Here is a 25469-nt window from a genome sequence, read left to right as displayed (position 1 = left end):
ATTTAGTAATTTACTGCTGGGAGTTTTTGATCTATAGAAGTCAGAAATCTCAATAAAACTATACATATCAGGTATTGGCACGTTCGGGAGACATGAGGCTTTCCAAATCAGTTGAATTTTTGTCCATAAAATAAAATGTGTTTCTGGTAGAAATCCTTATATCATGAAAAATAGCATTTTTTCTTTTTTTTTTTTGTATTTCAAGCTCTAAATCTTGTTCCAGAAGTGGAAATACACAAAAACTCAGGTAGATTTGGAAAGCTCAGGTTCTCCTGAAAAAAACAATATATAGTTTGCCTACCTAAACTTAACCCTGCCCCCAGTAAAAGCCCCTACATTGAGAGAGCACAGAATGTTCACAAAACGTCTGGCACTGGGGGGAACTGAAATGACGAATTCGGCTGGCACTTAAAGGGTTAAATAGTTTCTCACTTAGGAAAAATAATTTATATGTAGAAAAAGACAATGAGCCATATTAAGTGACAACAAAGACTACAAGTATTTTCACATTATTACATTAATTTTGGTAATGCTGAATTGTAGCGACTTATCTAGTAGCAAGGCTAAAAATAAAAGCTAGAATATTTATATAAAAACAATCAACTAGAATACCTGTAAACGTATACAACTCTGTAAACATATCTGTACTGTGCAACTGTGCAATCCTTATGTGCACTCTACAGAAATGCAAGTGCTCCACATTACAAGAGGATTTTTATTTATCACCAAATTTAAAAACAGAACTCATTTTAATGGGGTGATTTATCAATCTTCGGGTTTGATTTTTTTTCACAATATAAGTTTTTTTGTGCTAAAAAAAAACTCTAAATAGAATTATGGTTCAAAAACTTGAATGCCTGGTATTTATTAAGTGCAAAAAACCCCGAAAACTAGAATGTAAAGCTTTGCCATCTAAAAGCTTGCGAGTTTCTATAGAAGTCAATGGGAGTTGTTGTAGGTAAAGTCAAGCCATATTTTCAATTCAAGGTATTCGAGTTTTATTCGAGGTATTCAAGTTTATTTAGTCAAACGGGTTAACCACATTAATACATAAGTGAGCATTAGATATGCAAGTTTATTTGATTTAGAAAAACAAACTCGAATTCACAAATTCGAAAATTGATAAATAAGCCCATAAATGTTTTGCCATCATTCCAAAAGAATAAAACAGAAAAACGCCCTCATATGTATCATAAAACAGTGCATCCAGAAACAAAACTATTCACCACATGTAGTTTGTCCCTTCATATAAAAGTCCCTTCCATCTATACATTAGGAATAGTGACTGTTCTATGAGTGAGTAATATAACAGTTTCATACTAACATAAGTAAATAGAAATTGGTAGCTAACTAGAACTATACTTTGGTAATAAGTGTCTAGAGCGATATAAAGAACATTAAGCAGCTTGAAGCAGCAGTGAAAGAATCGGTTACATTTTTACTTTGAGTCTTCCCACAACAATACCCTGACCAGCAGATGAGGGAATACAATTCTACTCGATTTATCTTGTATTATCAAATAAAAAGGTATAGATCACATGATCAATGCATGTTTCACAGCCTTTAAGTTCAGTAGTTTTGTAAGTTTGCAAGGAGAGGTAAATATCATGAGGAGTAATAATCATGAGGAGTAATAATTTAATTGCAGACCAACCTCAATGCATGTAAAGTACACAAACTTATATACATAAGTTATATATATATATATATATACACAGGCATGGGATCCATCACCCATAGACTCCATTATAAGCATTATAAGCAAATAATTCTGATTTTTTAAAATGATTACCCTTTTCTCTGTAATAATAAAACAGTACCTTGTACTTGATCCCAACTAAGATATAATTAATCCTTACTGGAAGCAAAACAATCCTATTAGGTTTATTTAATGTTTAAATTATTTTTAGCAGACTTAAGATAAGGAGATCCAAATTACAGAAAACCCAAGGTCCTGAGCATTCTGGATAACAGGTCCCATTCCTGTATATGCACACATACATAGAACAGGCTTTAACAATACATTCAGCTGAACATAGCACAACTTCTTTTTCATTCTTGTGAACAGTGTCTGCCTATATCCATAAATCCTACTCCCTTGGATGCTAATTTGCATTGTGTATATATATATATATATATATATATATATATATATATATATATATATATATATATATATATATATATAAAATTAAGAATGTTCAAATATAGTAAAATAATACTAGAGAGGATCCCTGGGATATATGTTTTGTTTTCATTTGTAAACATAACACTTTGTCTTCAAATTAGCTGTAACCCTCATTAATCAACCCCATCAAAACCTTGAGCATTTTCAATAGCAATATGGAGCTTATCCCACAGGTCCTCAAATGATTCATAAGGTGGCAAGTCCAAACGATTAAAGCTGAGAACCAAGGTAAAAAAAATGTTAGGCACAAAAAGAACACTTCAACTATTACATAAAGCACTGATACTACAAACAGCGACAGTCACAGTGTGGTGTAGGTGAAGTGCCACAAATAGCCTTGGCTTATTGAATGCTGCTAATTGTAAATCTGGGTCTCGGTGCAGAACCCATAGTGAACCGTTGGTTTTTAGATATTTAATGTTTTTTTAATTGAAATCCTTCATCTGATCATTCTTTACCTTTTCAATCATGGTAGTGTTATTAGCCTGTTTCAATGTCCCAAATTACCGTTTAAAGGAACAGTTCAGTGTTTGAAATAGACACTGTGTAAAATAAAAAATGTTCGCAGTATAGTTAGTTAGGTAAAAATGTAATCTATAAAGGCTGGAGTGAGCAGATATCTAACATAATAGCCAGAACACTACTTCCTGCTTTACAGCTCTCTAAGCTGTTAGCAGTCAGTAGCCAATCAGTGCCTTGGACATAACTGTTCAGTTAGTTTGCTTTTGAATCTGACCTGCTTGCTCACAAATTAACTGAACAGTTATGTCCAATGTCACTAACTAAGAGGTTAGAGAGCTGAAAGCAGGAAGTAGTGTTCGGGCTATTATGTTAGACATCTGCCCACTCCAGCCTTTATAGATTATATTTTTGCCTAACTATATTACAAATATTTTATTTTGCGCAGTCTATCTATTTTAACCAGTTTCATTTTTTTACACAGTTCCTTTAAAGGAAAATTATACCCCTGAACAATGTAGGTCTCTATAAAAATAAATTGCATAAAACAGCTTATATGTAAAACCTTTCTTTGTCTTAATAAACTTTTTCCAGAAAAACATACTTTATTAGCAGTATATGCCATTGGGAATAACTTTTGACAAAATACATTTGACTGGGGCCACAATATGTCATGAAATAATGGGGGGCACCATGTCCTTTTAGAACAGGTGGTTTACTTGTCTCTCTTTTTTTTTTAAATGTCAGAAGTTATGGAATCCTTTCTTTCAGATTGGTATACTGATCAAGGATTCAGAAGATTATTGCTGCTGAACAGACTATTGCTCAATAGATTAGGACAGCGATGCTCAAAGCAGTTTAACACATTGAAGTATTGATGCATTACCACAGGTGTCAGTTTGTTTATAAGTAAATTCCAAATTTTGCTGACTCTTACAAAAGTGCTGGGAATCTTTCTGGCTTCCCCAGTTCAATAATTAATAAATAAATACATACCCTTGGTGTTTTACTTTATGTATGACATTTCCATGTTAAAAAGTAGAATTGGATAGTTAATAGAATAACTGAGAATTTTGTCAATCTACTTCTGACTTAAACATGTTATGGAACAAATAGATTGCATCTTCCTTTACATATCTACTAAATAAATTCATAAATGCAACTTACCATGTGTGCGCTCTAGGTAATTTTTCTGGAGTGCCCCATTTTTCAACTGTAAACAACTGTGGTCCATTGGAGCCTAAAAACAAAGAAGTGAAATTTATCTTTTGTCTTTTTTGCCTGTTCAGGACAGAAGCATGAAGAGCACTTGGTAACCAAGGTCATTTTCCCCCTGCAAGCATACTTTATTCCGAGGTACAGTAAGCCCTTATTTAACATAAACCCAAAATAGGTGGCTTTATTTTAAGTAAAGGTAATATTGCCCTGCGTATATCAGTTTATCTCAACTGATTCTTTTCATCAGAACCAGCCTACAACATTTATTAATACCAAAGCATTAGAATGCGCTCAAATGCGGGCATCAGATAAATCAGAGTATAGCAATCTTTCAATCTAAATAATCATGCCCTTAAAGCGGAAACTTTATTAAGAAACACATACCATACAGCTCAGCAAATCCATTCATGGGCACACGAGAGGTGCCTGTGACAAACTGAAGTAATCGAATCCTCTTTTCTGCATCCATCATCAGCACAGCCTACACGGTGGGCAGACAAAACATATTATTTATGTGGATTTGAAAATTAGGCTATAGAAACCTATATAAAGGCAAATAATCCTAATATATAAAGTGATATTAACTTTACCTAAAGTTTTAAAATTCATCACACATTAGGCTTTCTTAGCAGGACAGAAACAATAAGCGTTTAACAGAAAAAGGTTGCTGTGTGCAAAGTTCCACTGGAAAATGCTATCCAGCTATTAGAAATAGAGAATTATTGGCTTATTGCCTTCTGAAATGTACTGTAGATCCAAATCAGGCCATGTCTTTGAAGTTTGTTGATGTAGCGGAGAAGCAGCCAGATTCCCCTTTCCTAAGCAGAGAAGCCTCTTTTGCGTAACCATGCCGAGTACAGCACAATGTGTATATTTTTATAGTCTACATTTTCTATTCACTTTGGATTTGGAAATTCTTCACCTTCCAGGGTCACTAGGGGAATTACCTCTGTGGTTTCAGTGACTGCATTAATGCATTATTCATGTAACCTTACGTGGTATTAGTTTTGTGCTACCAACCCCCACAAACCATCTCAAAGTAAATAATAATAAAGATATGAGGGAAACACTGTGTGACTGAAGGTTGGGGGAGTCCGGCCAAATTTCATTTTAAGACAAGTGCTTATTTGTTCTGTTTTTGAAAAACCTTAATGCACTGAGCTACTGACAGAAACAGCCAAAAAAGGACCAGTGACAACAAAATATGAAAGGGTTTTGTATCTAAATACAAAAAATTAGTCTTTACTGGTAAAAACAATGTATCTAGCTCAGAGCACTACTAAAGGTCGTATAAATAAGCTACTCTGTAGCCAAGGGGGCTGCCATTCAAGTTAAAATTGTATCAGGCACATATTTACATAGCAGATAATAGATAAGTTGTATAGAATAATTTTAGGAAAACAAATAAATGGCATTCACGGCTCTCTAAGGCCGAAGAGAGACAGGTCATTAGTTGCTGCAATTTTTAAGAAAACACAGTCACGAAGACTGAAAACACAATTGCGGCTACTAATAGCAGTGACTAACCTCCGCGCAAAAATATACTAGTTGCTGCAACTGTGCAGTAGAAGTAGCCTCTATGGTTATCACCGGCGATGAGACTGGATTTTAAAAATCCCAATTTCCATTATTGTCAATGACAGGCAGCACAAACAGGTCTGGGCATTTCTCAAAGAAATTAGGACATTTGTTTTCCAAGAACTATTTATTTGTAAGTGCTGGATGAACAGATTTACAGTAAAAAAAATCGAAGTTTACAGTATTAATGCTGCTTTAAGCTTGTTATCAATCTTCTCTGAAAGAATAAGGTCAGAGGAGGCCAAACTTTACTGGTTTTACTTTGGCATTCAGTTCCATCAAAATTTGTCACCTCAAGTGCATTGTCTGCATTTTATTATGGTATCATTGAACTGTAACTCAATTACATTGTGTGAAAATACAGACTGTTCTTTAAAAATTATAAATGTAAACTACATGTTGGTTTAAAAAACGTGAAGTCACTGAATGAAAGCTGATTGGCTGTTGTTGGCTCCGCCCATTTTTCTAACCTTGGACCACAGTTATAAAGTAAAGACCACTGTTCAAAGTTTGGGGACCCTGGTTTTAATAGTGTCTGAATGGCAGCAATTTAAATTTCCCCACTTTTTCTAACCTTGAGACGAAGTCACCCAGTGACTAACTTTGAAAAGTTTAACAACCCTGGAATTAATACTTAAATAATGGCATCAGTTTAAATATAAACCAATTAAATTTAATGGGTGGAAATGGATTTGCTGTTGGTGGCTCCGCCCACTTTTTCTAACCCTGAATACATAGTCAGCCAGTGGCTGACAGTTTGGGAACCATGACATAAATAATGTGTGCAAGGCAGCATTTTAAATTTAAACCAAAAACCTAAATATGAAGTACCCTAGTGACCCTGGTGTTAATACTGTGAGAATGGCAGCAGGTTCAATTTCACCATTGAAAATCAATAGGTAAAATCTGACTGGCTGTTGGTGGCTCCACCCACTTTTTCTAACTCTGAATTACAGTTACCTGGTGACTAGCTCAGCAAAGTTTGGGGACCTTAGTATTAATATTTAAAGAATGGCAGAATGTTTAAATTTAAACGTAAGAAGTCTATGGCTAAATCTGATTGGCTGTTGTTGGCCCTGCTCACTTTTCTAAACTTGGAATGTAGTCACCCAGTAATTTTTCCCACTGAAAATCAATAGGTAAAAATTGATTGGCTTTTGGTGGCTCCACCAACTTTTTCTAATCTTGAGTACTTGTCACCAAGTGACTGACTGTAAAGTTTGGGAACCCTGACATCAAACCAATAAAATTCAATCTGACCGGCTGTTGGTGGCTCCACCCACCTTTCAAAACTAAAACTGCAGTCCCCCTAGTGACCAACTGTGAAAAGTTAAAGGAACAGTAACACCAAAAAATGAAAGAGCTTTAAAGTAATAAAAATATAATACACTGTTGCCCTGCACAGGTAAAACTGGTGTGTTTGCTACAGTAACACTACTATAATTTATATAATAAGCTGCTGTGTAGCCACGGGGGCAGCCATTCAAGCTGGAAAAAAGGAGAAAAGGCACAGGTTACATAGCAGATAACAGATAAGTTCTGTAGAATACAATAGTGTTTTATCTGTTATCTGCTATGTGCCTGTGCCTTTTCTTCTTTGAATGGCTGCCTCCATGGCTACATAGCAGCTTATTTATATAAATTATAGTAGACTTTCTGAAGTAAACACACAACTTTTACCAGTGCAGGGCAGCAGCACATTATATTTTAGTTACTTTTATAAACTTTCATTTTTTGGTGTTACTGTTCCTTTAATACTGTGAGAATGGCAGCAGGTTGAATTTCCCCATTGAAAGTCAATAGGTAAAATCCGATTGGCTGTTGGTGGCTCCGCCCAATTTTAAACAAACTTAAATACCTATCCAAGTTTGGGGGGGTGTAGCTTCAAAACTGAGTGGCAGCAGTTTGAAAATCTTCCCTGTCAAAGTTAATGGGAAAATTGGGGTGTTCGGAGCGGTGTCACAAAAAGGCAGGGGGGCAGGATCACTTAGAAAAGCACAAGCAACCTGCTCCGCTATAGGGTGAAGAAGTGTGGAGAGTTTGGGTGTTGTACCCCTAAATCTGTAGGAGGAGTAGCGTTTAGAAAATGGGGGGCGCTAAAAAGAAGAAGAAGAATAAGCTGAAGTCTAAGAACCCAACATAACAAGGTGATCTAATGGAGTAGTATGTAGGCATTGCTCTAATGTATTATCCAGCAGCGGCAAGATCTACTGGCAAATTGTCATCTACACTAGTGGTTTTCAGACCTTCTGATTTTTTTATGTTTTTTTTTCCTACTTCGATGAGTTTAGACTGAATTTAGTCTGTGCCCCCCTTAGCTCATGACAAAGTATATATGGCGATATATAAAACACAGGTATTCACACCAAATATCACCCTAAGTTACATATATTTGGACTTCCAGAAATATGTAGTAGAGCAAAAAGGCATTCTCCTCAGTTAATCCTAACTGGTCTTCAGCCTGCCTAAGACTCCTGAGGGGCTGCTCTACAACATGGGAACCTATGTGAGCACCACTGAATTAAAAGGCCCTTCTAAGAAATAAATACATAAAGTGTGTTTGCGATAAATATATACATATATATTATCTTTTATATAGCGCTATCAGTGTTCATCATTTACTTAATCCCCTGCTAATGAAGGTTTACAGCATACAGCATCAGGTTCACACTCACGAGGTTCAATTCCATCAGTTGATAAGTAAGCTGCATGTTTTTTGTGTGAAGGGGGAACTAAAGCACCCAGGGAAATCCATTGCAAATAAAGTGCCCTGGCTGAAACTGAACATAGACACTGCAAGGCTTTAATGTTAACTCTGAGTGACCATTCTACCACACATGTTGAAGAACCAAGTATTAGAGAAAATAACATTCTTAGATGACAAAATTCAGTACCTTCCAAAACCACTGTATAACTTGGTGTCCTTGTGAGTATCCATTCTTGTACTTTGTATGTTCTCGCCAGTTGTTAACATCTACATCTCCTAAGCCACACATCAGCAGCTGGAAAAACAGCCAAGGTAATTAAAAATAAATACACACACACACACACATTGGACCTGCACTTCAATCTTTCATGAAGAATTATTATCTATTCTTATTCAACACAGTGTATCCAAAGTTCCAGCCCAGCCCAGCATTTATCAAGGATCACATTGCTCTATAATTGATTATCTGACCGAGCACCCGAAGGCAAAAAATGTGTCATATATACATACATATATATATATATACATACATATATATATATATATATATATATATATATATATATATAAAAAAAAACTTATGACATATATACATGATCCAAAGTGCACTACAATGCATAAGCTATGTATTACTAGAAAGATTATATGGGATTGTACATAGACAACAGTGTAATAAAGGCACCCCAACTAATGAGAAATTTTAATACACTGCTTTGCAAAATTATTCATAAACTTGACAATTTTCTCATTTAACTAAATAACCTATTTTTTCTCTGGAATATTCATTTCCAAACATTTTAAAGAACAAATTGGCTTCAAATGCTATACCTCGTGTTTTGGGCTTCTGAGTCCAGTTTAGTACTGAGTCAACTCAAGTTACATATACAGTATAAATATAGAGACCAACTCAAAAGAAATATATAGTATATATTTTACACAATATAGATATCTCTACAGAAGGCTGATAAATCAATTATTCAGACACTAAATGGAGGCACATAAACCAGTGCAATTATTAGAATGTAATAATCATTTCTGAAGCATCAGCTTCTATGACACCTCATTTTGTGATTCATGATTTCCAATTTGATAATTAATAATTTCTGATTTGATGACCCCTAACCTTAGCTTCTCAACAGCTGCCCAGAACACTGTCACTCCCAAACAGCATGCAAAGCTTACATTGTGTTAAATTAAATGCAATGGTCATCTTTTTTTCATTGAGTTTTCAAATTGTGGGGGTGTTATAGTTCAGTGCAAATTTTCCATCTAATACAATGAAGCACTATTTCTGGCAGTCACGCAAATTTTCCAGACAGGAAAATGTTAATAAATGTGATAAAAAATTAACATTCTGTGAATTTATTCGTATTCCTCTGTTCATTTGATATTCAGTGATTTGAAATATGATATCTCAGAGAGAATAACTTGTAACTGTATTATTTGTTGTTCATAAAATAAGAAAGTTGGTCAAGTGGCTAAATACTGTTCAAATGCACAGCACCTGTTCCCTTAAGTTTTTGTGGGGTCTTTAACTTCTAGGTATATCTCTGTAAATAGGACTCTAAAATTGTTATACTAGCTTAAACACGATATGTGATAGAACTGGCAACATACCTCCAGCTCATTTTCATCAAATATTTTTATCAGGTCTTGCGGGATCAGTTCAAAGAAACCCTTAAAATGAATGAAATCATATTAAAAAAGAAAATAAATTACCTATATTCCTAATTTGTCAAACCTAATAAAATGAATTTTCCCTCTGCTGCACCTTGTTGTGCCTATCACTGTAAATGTACTGAAATTATTCCACAATAAACATATTTAAGGTTAAGACTCCTAGGCCGTTCAGAGAAAATTATACTTTTGCGTTGAACTGACAGTGACCCTGTTAAACATAGGAACCCATTGAGCATAACTTAAGTGCCCCAGTGATAGCTCTTTGTACCACCCCCCTGCACACTAGGCTGTTATTTTTTTTATTATCTTATTTGCCTTCCAGGTCTCCCAAATGGAGAGAAACAGAGGGATGTGCAGCTCCAGCAACTGGACAGTATGAATGCCAGAGGTTATTACACAAACAACACTGTAATTTTATTGGTGATACTGATATTCTTATTTATTGCAATTTTTATCCATATCAGTATCCTGCAGCCCGCTAACAGGTTCTGGTCACTGCCACATATGTTTGAATACATTGTAATAAGTGACTAGGTGAAGGCAAACCATCACACCTAGATACAGTACAAAGATCACACATTAAACATAATTTGAACATTATTTACCTCTTTGAATGCAGCCATCTGTTTTTGAACTCTGTTCATAAACCTCCACTGAATAACAAGACTGCATAAAAGAAACAGCAGGAATTTACTTCCAGAACAAAAATAACTTATTCTAATGCTGAATATGAACCTTACTGTTCGGCAAATATAAATAGGCAGAATGTAAATGTATTTGAGTTGAGCACCCACGTAGCAGCAGTTTGGGTTTAAAGCTTGCTAGTTTATTACTGTTAATACTGTTATCAATAAATGGTTCTAAAACTGCATTGCTTGGCATAGTGCACTCAATACTGCCCTGTATTTATAAAATAAAAGTTTAGTCCCAACATAAATTTTACTTACCGCAGCTATGGGCTGCTCGGAGCTAACGCAATAAACAAAAATATGCAGATACATAAGGTACCCTATGTAGAATATCTCATCTTAAGGGTTATAAATAATTTAACTCACATATAATAATAGGGATAAAAGTAGGGATGAACTGGGTTTATAATGGGGTCAAATATAGAGTCTGCCACAAAAAAAAAACACTAAGCACTGAACCTAATCCTGATTTGCTTATTTAAATTTGAGCAGAAAAGCAAATTATGTCATCTGGAAAAACTTAACCACCTTCATTTGGCCACTGTACAATCTGCCCTGCTGGCAGGTAAAGCGTTAAAGGCAAAGAAAACTTGAGTGGAAGATATTACATAGTTATCTAAGAAATTCTTCAAAAGCAACAAACCAAAATTGGAACACATGCATTGAGTGCTTCTCCTATTAAAGCCAACAGGGAAATGACAAGAAGTATTTCCTATACATCATACTATGCAATGCACACTTACTGTATGTACTCTTTTTTGTTCTTGTTTGTGACTAAGATTTGTGAACCACCAGCCTTCAACTCATGTTGATGTGTCTATCAAAAAGTTACAAATTCAACATCAATAATCTCTACAAGCCTACTACATGTTAACACATTTATAACTCATTGTAGAGATATATTTATAAGAAATATGGCTTTTCCCCCACCTGTCCAAAAAGTTCCTCATCAACAGTGAAGCACAGATCTAAACCTGAAGGATCATTTTCTAGTATCCACTGGAGGGAATTGTAATATTCACTGTCCTGATAAATAGATAATAAAAGTGCAGTTTAGACAAAAGGCAAGAATCATGCCAGTTGCAGATCCAACATACTTACAATAAGGGGGCATTTATTAACATTCAGATTTTAGAGATTTTATGACTAAAACACATTTTCACAAGCACTACTTTTTCGAACTGTCATACAAAAGCCAGTGTCAAAAAGACCCATAAAAACCTCTAAAACCACGAATCAAAGATCTTCCAGTTGTAAAAGGGACATCTGATCTTGACAGGTTTTAGATGGCTTATTTTTGCTTTCAGGTTTGTCGTGATTTGTCACATAATAGATAGCGGAAAAAAATGTGTTCTTTTTTCTCCACAACAAAATTGTATCTTGGTGTCAAAAAACCTGAACCAAAAAAACTGGGTGGTAGTAAATGTCCCCTTAAAGGAGAAGCAAAGTAAGGTATCTTACTTCCTCTCTCAGAAAAATCCTTAATTGCCTTGGGCAGAGTCTGCGCAGTTCTCTCCTTTCTCCCCTCTCCTGTCCCCCCTCCCTTAGGAATGGGTGATGTGAGCTAGACTGCAAACAGGAAGCTGTTTAAAATGGCAGCTGCTGTCTTAAGCAAACAAAGAAAGCTTCTAGGGCTCTTTACTCAGGTATGGCAATGCTTCCTGCAGAATAAATATATTGTTCTAGGTGGCACTAATGTGGCAAATTGGCTGTAAAATGCCAAAATGACTTTCCTTCTCCTTTAAGTGTGTGACAATCATAACATATCCTTTATGCCAGCAGCAGTCCCTTGGTTATAATATATAAACTAAAAACTCTTTCAGTAAACTACCCAACTTACATCTTCTCTACTATTATTGCTAGCATAGGCTTAACAAAGATCATACCGACGATGAGTGGTACAAGCCAGGTTATCGGGATTCAGCTAAATCTGAGTTCTGAAAAATCCTAGATTATGTGCATCCCTAACTGTTATTGTTGAACCTGAAAATTAAGGTTCCTGAATGCCTTTAAGGATTGGCTTGAAAAATCCAGCTTTTGGTGTTGCCTAAAATATATACTTGCTCAGTCCTCTCTGCACTTGAAGTACTGATTTGTTCCTATTTTCATATACAACTTCCTCAAATTTCATATTTTCGAATTTCATATTTATTTACTACATATTGTGTGCAGCTTGAAAAAGCAAAATTTTATAAAAAAAAGAATCTGTCATTTTACTCAAAATATCTGTCTTTCCAGCTATTCAACTCTCAATGTTTTTCTCTATATAAATATATATATATATATATATATATATATGTGTGTGTGTGTGTGTGAAAACTAAAGAAACAGTAGAAACATACATCAGTATAATTAACAAATAGGGCAAATAAAACATACCACAGACTCCATGTCATACAATATAATTGGTTTTTGGAGCATCATTTTGTAAAATGGGCGAATAAAAAATGCTGTAAAAGAAAATAAAATTGATATATTTATTAGTATAACCACACAGTCCTTTCTGTATAAACATTTACAACTATACAAGTCTAGATACAGTATAAATCCAGCTTTAATAACAGACAGTTTGATTTGCATTAAAGGGATACTATCATCGGTTTAAAAAGTGCTGTGATGTCACGCTAATGTCAGACTGGATGACTTCCCAAAAGCACATCAGCTAATAAAAGCAACAACAACAACAGCTTGTTGGTTACTCTAAAGAAATGTTATTTTACATGTTCTAGACATGTAAAAGTATTTTCTATCATTACATGGCTATATCATAGGCATTGGCTGCAGAGTTACCAAAGATTTGGTATATCTAAAAAGAAAAAACTCCATAATTTACATTTGCTTCTTTTCTCTTACAACCATGCATTAAAGCTCTACAGCAGGGGTGGGCAAACTACAACCCATGGGCCACGTCCGGCCCGTTGGTCTTTTTTATCTTGCCCTCCAACTCCGCAAGTCTCATCACGCGAGACTTGGCGTCTGGGGACTGACGAGCGGAAATGGTGTAAAGCTGGCCCAGCCCGTCTGTCAAATTTTCAGTCAATGTGGCCCCTGAGCCAAAAATTATGCCCACCCCTGCTCTACAGCATAAGTGAATTTCAGCAAGCAGCCCTTGTGCAACATGGCACTGCTAATCTGTAGCTGAGAATCTGATTTTATGAAATCTGCCCCTAACCTGCAGTGAGATTTAATTGTTAACATGATTGTCGGGACTTCATTTTGAGTTACATAGAATAAAACCAACCATCAAGAAGCTTTCCATGGTATACTGCCATTCCAGCCACGCGGCCTATAAACTTGAAATACGAAAGGTGATCTTCATTACACAGACCAGAATTAGGATTAATTTGTAAAGTATAGTTGTCCCTGTTAAAACAATGAAATAAGTTAAAAAAAAAACATATGGCTAAACAATGAAAATCTTTTGAAAAAGCTGCCTAAGTTATCAACATAATGTAATAAATAAGTTACATTCATAAAAAAGTTTCAGTGGAAAACATTCCAGAAGAAACATCATTTAAATGATGACAAATAAGTGTCTCTTTACTTCCTACAGTGGTAAGTATGAAATCAACTCTTTGAAAAACTGTCTTTAACTATTCTTCTGGTAGCAGGGACACTGCCAGAAACTTCTCTTTTTTACTTTTTATTCTTCCTATATAGAGTGAAAAAACATTTTAAAGACATGTATATTCATCCCTCATTGCCTGAGTTTATAATCTAGTATTTGGAAAATGCTCTTCAGGTTCAGAATTTATTGCATTACTACACAATGCTGCTTATTTCAATACTTTGGAATACAATTCAAACTTTTAACCAAGTAAAATAAAAAAATCTTGCCAAGTCAGATTTTTCATTATAAAAAACAAATGTCCAAGTTCCCAAATAATCTTTATAAAATAAAATAAGTAGTAAGCTATTTTAGTATAGGAATCTCAAAGCAATTACTGGTATAATGTTACAGGAAGCAGCAGCAGGAATTTAAAACAAACCCACTAGAGCCCATTTATAGGACTAACTAATATGCATTTCACTCCACTCCTCACTAGCACCTTTCTTGTTTTTTTTTTTTTTTTAATAATATAAAAATAAATTGACTGTTTTTATTCTGAGTGAAATTTGTATATTATAGTGAGAGCGGCATTAGTCTTGTGAACTTGTGTGACAATAGATAATCACAAAACTGAAATACTATAAGTAAAATATAACCTATTTACAAATATGGTTTACTTTCAGTTTTTGTTCCTACAATGTTTTTTTTTTTTAAATAAAATATATGGTTATGTGCCATGCATGCAGAACAAACCCCCCCCCTGTATAGAAAAGCCCTGCTCATCTGTCCTCCATCAGTCCCTCCACCTCTCCACCCTGTAGTCTATTTTATAGAAAATTGCCCCTGTTTGAATAACTGAAATAAAAATACAGTGCAGCATGGCAGAGGTTGCAGGCACATCTTCACTCCCTTCTGATCCTTTTGCATACTTCTACAAGCTCAGTTCCGGCAAAGAGACGCGAAAAGGATCAAAAGGGAGTGAAGATGGTGCCTGCAATTTCCACTGTGTTGCACTGCATTTTTATTTAAGTTGTTCAAACAGGGGCACTTTTTTATTACATAGACTGCGTGGGCTGGGAGAGGTGAGGGGGCCAATGGAGGGCAGATGGGCAGAGCTTTTCTAAAGAATCACCCTAAACAAGCTAGATGAAAATAAAGATAATTCTATGCTATCCCATAGGGTTAAGCATATCATAAATAATTATCATACAGGGCCTGCCATATTTACAAATTAAGAACCAGAAATATATATATATCCAGTGTTTCAGAACCTCTGGAATTCACAACCACTGTGTTCCTAGCAACTGTCAGAATGCATACATTGTTTTATACATAACTGCAAACTGTCACTGAATATACTTACGTGGCAGAATATTCAAACAGACCATAATAAGGATTGAACATTTCTTTAGAAATCAAGAAGAACCATTCTCTGGCCACTCCTCCATAGTCCAAGCCTTTCTCATTATCAAACTCTATCCAAAGACGTGCCTTGAGAAACTCTGGCCTTTTTACAGCTATAATCCTTCTATAGGAATCTTCAAGAATGGCTGTACGACGTAACTTCATTTCAAACCTATTTGGAATATCAATCTGATGGGAAAAATAAATCATCATATTTTATTTTTCCAAATTTCCCAGAAATAGTGGAAGGTTGGGAGGATATGTTGCCGTAGTAATAATTGTTTGCCTTATAAAAGAGAACTTTTAGTTATTTGTATATATAACTGCTATTAAGGAGTATCTGCCTGTCCTTTCTATACTCTGCCCTAGTGGCTCTGGCGTTTGAAACAATGTAACACAAGGCAGCAGATTTTACAGACCTGACTTGCTGGAGGAGCCTGGCACTTGCAACACTGTTTAAAAAGTAACAACATGGAGTTCAGCAAATGCTGCTTTCTATAGCAATTACATTTACAAATAACTTTTAAAGCACTAATATTTTTTAATACATTTAAATTGGAATTATCTTTTCTTTTTAAACTTCTAATGGCCATGGCACAAAAAGCCAAAATTATACTTGAATCTGGAACTGGAGCTAATTCAGAAAAATACAATAGGTATAAAAAGATGATGCAGCTCAAGTAAAAATGTTTTATGGGATAAGCCTTCATTTCTGGACTGTGGTTAGCAAACTTCTACTGTTTACATATCTACAGCCTGGTTGCACTTTAACATAATTAAACAGATGTAGTACATAATGATTACTAAAATCAGAGAAAGCGAATACAGTATAATGCTATGATCTTTGTAAAGAAAAAACTATGGAGCACAGTGTAGTCATGTACTGTGTAAGGATGTACTTCTAATAAAGCTAGCAAGAATCTCAGCATTGAGCATAACAGGAATACAATTTTGTGACAGGTAAGCATTAGGAAATACACTCCTCCATGCATGCAGAAACAGTTACTGACAATTTTCAAATTGTTTCAACACAATTCTACATTACCAAATATACTTTTATGTACACATTCACGTACAAATAAAACATTAGTAACTTGATGAATGTGTCCCTTTAAGAATTTCAAAATAGCAAACTTCGCACATAGCCCAATCTGACTTAGCAGCTCCCACCCAGTGAGACATGTAGATGCTATGCTGTGAGTAATTCTAACATATTTGACATTTGGAAGGGAAAGTCAGTAGCTGAGCCACTTCATAATACTGATGTCCCTAAAGGCTCAGTACACACATAATACAATATAAGTAGCATTATATAAATATATACACATATAAATAGAGGGTTTTGGAATTTTTAACCAAATATCTCAACATTGCTTAATGTGTTGGACACACATTTAACAATCTTTGGGGTTGATATTAAAGCAAAAATGTCAGATGCATGCCTTTCTAATGCCTCAAATGACATGAGATTGCTTACACCATGAAACAATGTATTAGCATAAGCTGGTCCTTCCACATATACAGTCAGAGAAACTACAGAGAAAGGAATGAAGAGGTCACAGTAAGGCCCTAATAATGAGCTACCGTATATACTCGAGTATAAGCCGACCCGAATATAAGCCGAGGTACCTAATTTTACCTAAGAAAACTGGAAAAACGTATTGACTCGAGTATAAGCCTAGGATGGGAAATGCAGCCGCTACTGCTAAGTTTCAATAATAAGTTTTTTCTACACATCGAAAAGCAAAACTGATACCATAAGAAATTCCAATTATCAAAACTTCTGCTTACCTCATATCTTCCTACATGCCCTCTCAGCCAATAAATTCTGTAAATTCTAATACCATTTTGTAAGATACAACTTACTGTGCTGTGATTCTCTTTTATTCAAAACAACATTTTGCGTGGCTGTAGCGAGCATGCAGACACGTCGCACTGCCGGCAACTCACCACCCCCGTGTCACCCCGAGCACTCTCCTACAGACTGCATGCAGGCAGGTCGCGTGGGCAGCAAAACCCTCACACCCCCGTGTGTCACCCCAGCGCTGACTCTTATCAATTGCATGCAGACAGGTCGCGCCAGCGGCATCCCCCCCATCACCCGAGCACTATCTCCTACTGACTACATGCGTGTCACCCGAGCACTGTCTCTTGTGGACTGCATGCAGGCAGGTCGCGCTGCCGGCATCAACCTCCCTCCCCCGTGCCTCTCCTACCAATGTGCACGTCGCCTGCATGTCACTCTCTGTCCTATGTCGCGCCTCCGGATGCTGTCCCGAGCTCTCACAATCCTGCCAAACTTACTAGTACCGGCGCATCAGTTGCAGGCACGTCACGCACACGCAGAGGGAGGGGGGTACTCGGGCGTGACGTGCCTGCAACTGATGCGCCGGTACTAGTAAGTTTGGCAGGATTGTGAGAGCTCGGGACAGCATCCGGAGGCGCAACACAGAGTGACATGCAGGCGACGTGCACATCGGTAGGAGAGACACGGGGGAGGGAGGTTGATGCCTGTATGCAGTTGTTTGATTTCGAGTGCTCGGGCGACGCAGGAGGGGCTCTGGGGGGTTGCCAGCGGCTCAACGTGTCTGCATCCTGCCTGAAACTGATGCGCTGGTACTAGTTGACTCGAGTATAAGCCGAGGATTCCTTTTTTAGCACATTTTGAGTGCTGGAAAACTCGGCTTATACTCGAGTATATACGGTATTTCAATATCTCTTGATATAGGTCAATTTACCAATCTTTTGGGGCCCAGTAAAATCTAGTTATGCCACTGCATACAGTGCTAAAACTGGGAGACAATTACCTGCTTCTTTAATTTCTTCCGGAAGTATTCATACTTTCTCTTATAATCCCTGGAGTAAGGCACAGCCTTGAAGGAGGAAGGACATTCATATTAGAATTGAACATTGAATACAAATTTGCATGAAAAGATGATAAATGTGTGGTTTAGCCAATCCTACTGCTGTTTAAGATATAAATTTGCATTTGTGCCAATGTGAACACACATTAGCATAATGTAAAGGAATAAACATAAAATCTGCTTTATGAAAGCAATCTTCTTTAATGGAAATACAAGTAATATTAAGGTTAGGGGTCATTTACTTTCCTAGGGGGTGCTAGGGGGACACGCAAGGTAGGGGGCGGGTAGAGGGGACATCTACGTGCCTCCCCCTGCCTTCACTTCACTAATACAGTGCTAACTAATGCAAGAGAACACAGAGGACTGTTGCTGTTTGTACAATGCAAGGTGCATAAACATGGTAGATAAATGGCTAATTGTGGCCATTTTTTTAACTTTGTTTTGCACAATGTGTTGTGCATTGTAAATGATACCTATGTGTACCTATATTGAGTTTTTTCTAAACAAATAACTAGAATCGAAAAGGTTTGGTAATAAACATGATACTTACTGGTCCAGTTATTGCTGCAGTTTGTAAGCGTGGATCCTCCCACTGTGTTTGCTTTGTGTCTAAAACAAATTATATTTTATTTTATAGGCAATTTACAACAAATATTTTGAAAAAGTAAATACAAAAAATAGCTTACTGTGATCAATGTAAAATACTCTTCCATCATTATGAGTTCTTTCTTCCCATCCAGGCTGTAAGAGATGGTTAAACAATATTAGTATTTTACATTCTATTTTGCCAGAGATTCCTGTGCAGAATGCAACAAAAAGAATCTTCCCCAAAAGACCAGGGAACCATCACTTGAGGGAAGTTGCCATATATTTCTGTAGTTAGGTCCAAATGTGACCTTATGCAATGCAGCTTACTGCAGTGACAAGCACAATTTGGCAAATAATGGCACCTTGGTGCCTATTAGGTATTTAACAAAGCTCAGCACTCTGCAGGTTCAAAAAATACACTTTGGTCTTGTTGAAAAGACCCGCAGAGTGTTGTACTTTGTAAAATACCTATGTAAGTCTGGGCTCTGGCTGGGCCATTCCAGAAGACCAATCCTCCTTTGGTGAAGCCATTGCTTTGTTGATTTTTATGTATGCTTTGAGTCATTGTCATGTTGAAATGTGAAGTTCCTCATCATCATCAGGTTTTGTGACAAAATAGACTGATACTTGGAGCTATTTATGATTCCAACCACCTTGACTAAAACACAGGTTCCAGCTTCTCTGTGGGTATGGTGTTCTTATGATGATGTGCTGTGTTATTATTGTGCCAAACAAACCTTTTGAAATTATGGCCAAATAGTTGAACCTTGGTCTCATCAGAACATAATACATTTTAACACATGGTTGGGGGAGACTGGGTATACCTTCTGCAAAGTTAAGCCGGGCTTGGATTTTGATCTTCTATGAGTAAAGGCTATCATCTTGCTACACTACCCCAGAACCCAGACATATGAAGAATACGACTGATTGTTGTCATATATAGGGAACAACCAGTATCTCCCTTCACATCAGTTTTAGAGACATGTCCTGATCTTGGTACAGTCACTGTTGAGCTGTATTTTCTACACTTGTTGATGACTATCTTTATTGCGCTCCATCAAATGTTTGGATACTTTTTTGTACACCTGTCCTGACTGCTATCTTTCAATGATGAGTTCCCTTTCATGTTTAAAAGTTTTTTGTGGACCATGGCTTTTAGAGTTATAACACCAGGAACAAATAAACTTTATCTGAGCTCAATCAGACTGACAGACTGAATATGATTGGTTGATTCTGAAAGCACCCACATTGTTACAGGCTGTGCACAGTAAGGCAACCAGGTTTTTGTATGATTTTCCATTCCCATCTTTCACAAAATATTTCTAATTTGTTTTTTTAACTTCTTTGTATAGATGCCAATTTTGCAATAAAGGTGGAATAAGTTCTTGTGTTTTTTTGTTTTTTTTTATTAAACAAAAACCTGCCACTTTTCAGGCATAGATTTTTTTATATCAACTGTATATATGCATACAAGTATGGGACCTGTTATCCAGAATACTTATGGCCTGGGATTTTCTGGATAAGGTATCTTTATGTAATCATTTAATTATTCATTAAATCCAAAAGGATTGTTTTGCCTCCTATAAGAATTAATTATATCTTAGCTGGGATCATGTACAAAGTGCTGTTTTACTATTACAGAGAAAAATTTAAAAATTCCAATTATTTTATTAAAATTTAGTCTATAGGAGACAGCCTTCTTGTAATTCGGAAATTTCTGGATGGGTTTCCGGATAATGGATCCCATACCTATATAAATATGCCTATGCGTCTGCACTCCAAACCGTTCTTCAGTTGTTGCTGGTGCTGGGTCAATAAGTGATATAATCATTTTAGAAGGACCCAGACTCCAAGTTAAGTGAATCATACCAGTAATTCTTTTATATTTAACCAATTGTTTTGTATCCAGTAAAGATTAATTATATCTTAGCTGGTACAGTATAATGTACAATGTACAGTTTCGTTATTGCAGAGACAAAGGAAATTATTTTTAAAATCTAATTTATTATTATTAAAAGGGAGTCTATGGGAGATGGCCATCATGTAATTCGGAGCTTTCTGGATAATGTATGATAAATCTCATTCTTGGATAGTAAATTGCATTGCCTCTTTATTTATATGCTAAGTTCTCACTTTCACCTGGTCATTTTTCATAAATACCGAAGTACTCCTCTTTGATTTTTTTTAATATATAAGTAAGGCATCAAATTTGAACAAAATGAATCATTAATTAGAAGCTTTTCTATTGTGCCTAAAACCAGTAAACCAATAAAATATGCATGCCGGTTAGTTGGCTTCTCAAGAAATTCGAGTGTGCATGGTAGACATTGTAAGCCTCACTTGGGCAGGCCATTTCTGTGAAGTACTTTGTAACTTGTTAGTGCTATAAAATAATACAAATCATAATGCTGATTTTATAAAAACTTACAGGCAGTGGTCCCAGATCTGATAGATCTATGGGGGGCTTTGGCCTTAGCTGTACTGGAATCTTCAATCTTGGGTCTTCCTTTTTTAAAATAAATAAACATATGTTAAGTAGCAAAACTATTTCAGTTTTAGGGTTGGATTGCACTCAAATTTCAATTTCACACGATCATGGAAAATAACAGGCAAGTGATGGCAAATCTTGCTCTATGCTTGTTATTGGCAAAACAAAACCTATTCCTTAGTTCTACCTGACTAGTAGCTAGGGTTGCTTGGAAACTCTTTACAACAATCTCACCTCCACTAGAAAATACATTTGTGTGGGTGTTTTTTGATAACATGAGAAGACAGTACAAATTTGCTCCTTAATGTGCTACTCTACAGAATATATATTTGCTTGATAAATATAACATATACTGTATTTGAACAATAAGGAAATCCTGAGTGTGGACAGGGGTGAAATTGGGTGTTATAATGTTTTTTTACAATAAAAATAACTCTTTAAATATAGTAAATAAGCAAAAATACCCATGTGGTTGTTTTGGTTACATGATTGATATAGAATGGCCTTCCAGTTGGTGCATGGCGCACTTCCCATCCTTTGGGGAGAAATCTTTGTTCTGTTTCCAATAACTGTGTGGATTCCCTGGTAGCTGTTTGTGGTTGAAAAATGACAGGGACATTCTGGACAGATGAAGTCTGGAAAGTTTCCGTGGGTCCCTTTAAAAAAAATGCAAACAATCAGGCTTACAGTACACATGGCGGTTTCCCACCAGCAGAAAAATGTCCGAACACAGTTCTGTAAATGACTATAATGCCTGACACCACAGGTACAGGCAGGTTTTGGCCCAAAAGTACATTAAGTGACCACTTAAAGCAGTGATATAAGTTTTATGGACTATTAGTGCTTTTAATATATTCCCTTCTTAAGTCTGATGTCAGACGTGGCGTATTCTCGGCAACCTGAAAAACGCTTGCCGAGAATACACCCCGCTACTGTAAATGCGTCCTACCTGTGCCTGCACCCGAATGAATGAGATACACTCGGGTGCAGGCACAGGTAGGACGCATTTACAGTAGCGGGGCATATTCTCAGCAAGCATTTATTGCTTGCTGAGAATAAGCCACGTCTGACATCAGCCTTAATCTGTCTAATGAAAATACTATGGCATGAATATAAATTATAACTGACTTTTCCTACCATCTGTAAAATTAATTTCAGTCCTATTTTTAACTCCTCCAAAGCCATTCAGTGATTTCTGATATTTAAGGAACCATCATGTTTTTGATGGGCTATAAGGAGCTGAAAAATCCTTCCTAATGCATGTCCTGTAGTGTAAAACCTTCTTAAAACAGAAGGTATTCACATGCCTCGTGCTACACCCTTAGCACTGCCAAATAAAATGACAGACTTTAACCATTTTGGGCTCCTTATATCCTAACCCCCCCCCCACCAAATAGGAAGTAGCAATATCTTGACCTCATGAGAGCTAAAGAGATCAAAACTGGCTTTCTGCTAGTTTATATATATGGATCTGAGTCATTAGGCTGTATCCAGGGCAGTCACTACAGAAGAAGCAGACCCTGCACTTCCAGGGGTGCCCAGAAGTGTAGAGGGCCAACTTTACAATGTTTGGGGCCCTAAATTAAATTTTCTGTAGGGCTCAAAAATATTTAGGTAAGCTAGTAGCTGTATCGGTGCTATTAAATTCATTCTGGATTCACAAATGTTCACAGGGACATTATGGAGTCATTTGCATGTCTGATATTGTTTTACAACTTACTAACCTGGGGTGAAACAAGATAAATTGAAGTGCAGCTGCTATAATTCAAGGCCTGGTCAACTAAAACTCCCTGAAAGCAAGATGAGGGCACTAGATATTAATATAATTTTTGCTATGTGAGGCAAAAAATCACCTTTCCCATAAAAATTTATTTTTACAAAATAAAAAGTTGCTCCAAATACTGCTCCAAAAATGCTTTGCTTGTTTTCCTCTTTGATGACATTAAGATCCAGGAGTGAAAATTATGTTACCTGTGCTTGGCTACTTGGCTTTTCCCAAGTAGTAGTTCTGCTATTGTGATCAATGTAATATGATCTTCCTTTATCGTCATGTTTTTCTTCCCAGCCAGGTGGTAATCCAGAAGATGTAGGTAATAACTGGTAAAAACAAGAAGGAAATTAACCTAAAACTTGGGTATTATCTGTGGTACAGGTACTTGAACGTTATCTGTAACACTTTCTCACCATATTAGTTCTAAGTAAAATTGCTGAAAAACAGCAACAGGATCCCATGTGCATCAATGTGCTCAGTGTTTACAGCTACAAGTTTCAGCATTATAAACAATGAAAGTTATTTAAAACTATTGAAACCATGAAAGACAAATACAATTCACTCATGAAACAGATCACCATAGAGGGTCGAGTAAAAAGGTTAGCTGCCAGTGGAAAATGTGTGTTTGGTACAGTACAAGAATCACATCTGTCTAAAGGAAGAACTATATTTTCTGAATAAGTACTGCTCTCTAACATTGTTTACCTTAAAGGGGTGCTTCACCTTCAAGTTAACTCTCAGTATGTTATATAATGTCCTATTCTGATTTTTTATATTGCTTTGTGAGGCTACAATTTTATTGTTATTGTTACTTTTCACTTCAACGGAAATTTACATTTTTAACACACGCTGTGCCCGGTTGTCTTTAACCCCTGAATTAGGATTCAGTTCAAGAATTGCCCAAATATTTTGTGGTGGATTCAAGGTTTGGCCGAATCCCAAAATAGTGGATTCTGCGCACCCTTTATCTGCAACACAATGATCTGCCATAACCTTAAACTGCATTAAGCAAAGTTTATAAGAACTTAAAAAAAGAACAGTAATCATAGCTCCCAGACTTGAATATTATTGAAACTCTACACTCTATTGGGAGATCTGAAATATGCAGCGCAAAAAATGTTTTCTAAATGAACAATATAATGTGGCCTTGTATTATGGAACGTTTTCATGCAGTGCTGCTATATAGCTACTGTAGGGCTGCTGCAGTAAGTCTTAAGGTATAGCATTTCTAGGCTAATTCTTTGCTGTGCTTTTGCTCCCCTACAACCTTATTAACCTGCAACCAATATTTTTTTTTTAAAAAACTGTCAACAAAGCAGTAAAATGTTTAGAGGGCACCTGTCACCCAGACATAAGAAGCTGTATAACAAATGTTCTTTTTAAATTATACAAGAAACCCAAATTCTTTTTTGTATTAAAACACTCATAACTGTTATAAACTCATTTAAAATATCTCAGCTGTAAATCATATTTTGCATTCCCCACCTCTACATCTAGCATAGCAGCGGACAAGCAATTACTTTCACTTTCCATTTAGCACTTCCTAGATGTTAATTTCTATAGTGTAAGTAAAGTTTATTCTACCTGAGTCATACAATAAAAAAAGAATATGGAATTATTTCTTAGGGTGACAGACCCCCCATTTAATAAAACCTAACACACTAATTTGACTAATTTCCTCCATTCAGCATTTTATAATTTAATGCATTATAGAAGTGAACGAAAATAATTACTTAATAAATAAATGTTAAAAAGAAAAATAAGCTTGATAAAGAGGCAGTGATAAATATAATTTAGGATCATGCATAATGAAACAAATATAACCTTACAACTGGTACCGTAGGAAGTTCTTCTGAAGTGTATGACTGCAAGCTCTCTCTTCTGTTGGAATGAACCTTCATAAAATATATGTGAGTCTATTAGCAAATAAATGATAGTTCACCTTTCATAGGTTTAAAGGACATGTAAACCCCACACACAAAAATTTAATCAGTGAACAGCCTCTTTGAAATCATTCAATACCTGCCACACTGGTTGTCCAGAGGTTAATAGTAAGGCTGCAACATCTCCTTAATCAATTAGATTTCCTTCTCCTCCTGTAACCCACTCTGCCCCCTCCCTCAGGAATTTGCCTTGACTGTTGGCTTGTGGGCATGCTCAGTTGTTCTAAGCTCAGATTACTAAACACACCCTCCAGTCTAGCAGCCAGTGAAGAGATGGCATTGCTGGTTCCCACAGAAACTCAGCTCTAGCTGTCTGCTTCAATTTTTTTCTCCTTAGCTTCT

General features: G+C 36.1%; 1 protein-coding gene across 5 annotated transcripts in view; it reads right to left on the bottom strand.

Annotated features, from left to right (window-relative positions):
- Positions 1-701: 701 nt before the first annotated feature.
- Positions 702-25469, bottom strand: part of nedd4 (NEDD4 E3 ubiquitin protein ligase) — a 75374-nt gene continuing 50606 nt past the window's right edge. For 3 of the 5 annotated variants that reach the window (XM_002940255.5, XM_012959605.3, XM_031899173.1), the window contains 18 exons: positions 25014-25079; positions 23385-23510; positions 21878-22069; positions 21354-21431; positions 19024-19078; positions 18888-18946; positions 18281-18346; positions 15433-15662; positions 13761-13882; positions 12899-12969; positions 11450-11545; positions 11263-11336; positions 10436-10496; positions 9768-9827; positions 8338-8445; positions 4250-4346; positions 3815-3887; positions 702-2404 (listed from right to left, as the gene is read on the bottom strand). In XM_002940255.5, the coding sequence (XP_002940301.2) occupies positions 2302-2404; positions 3815-3887; positions 4250-4346; positions 8338-8445; positions 9768-9827; positions 10436-10496; positions 11263-11336; positions 11450-11545; positions 12899-12969; positions 13761-13882; positions 15433-15662; positions 18281-18346; positions 18888-18946; positions 19024-19078; positions 21354-21431; positions 21878-22069; positions 23385-23510; positions 25014-25079 (1737 nt within the window). In that variant the 3' untranslated portion in view covers positions 702-2301. The remainder of the gene's footprint in view (positions 2405-3814; positions 3888-4249; positions 4347-8337; positions 8446-9767; positions 9828-10435; positions 10497-11262; positions 11337-11449; positions 11546-12898; positions 12970-13760; positions 13883-15432; positions 15663-18280; positions 18347-18887; positions 18947-19023; positions 19079-21353; positions 21432-21877; positions 22070-23384; positions 23511-25013; positions 25080-25469) is intronic. The other 2 variants (XM_031899174.1, XM_031899175.1) reach the window with 2 other exon arrangements.

This window comes from Xenopus tropicalis, chromosome 3 (assembly GCF_000004195.4).
Source record: "Xenopus tropicalis strain Nigerian chromosome 3, UCB_Xtro_10.0, whole genome shotgun sequence".
Classification (NCBI taxonomy): Eukaryota; Metazoa; Chordata; class Amphibia; order Anura; family Pipidae; genus Xenopus; species Xenopus tropicalis.
The sequence above is the reverse complement of the archived record's forward strand: the minus strand, read 5'-3'. Positions and strand labels throughout refer to the sequence as shown.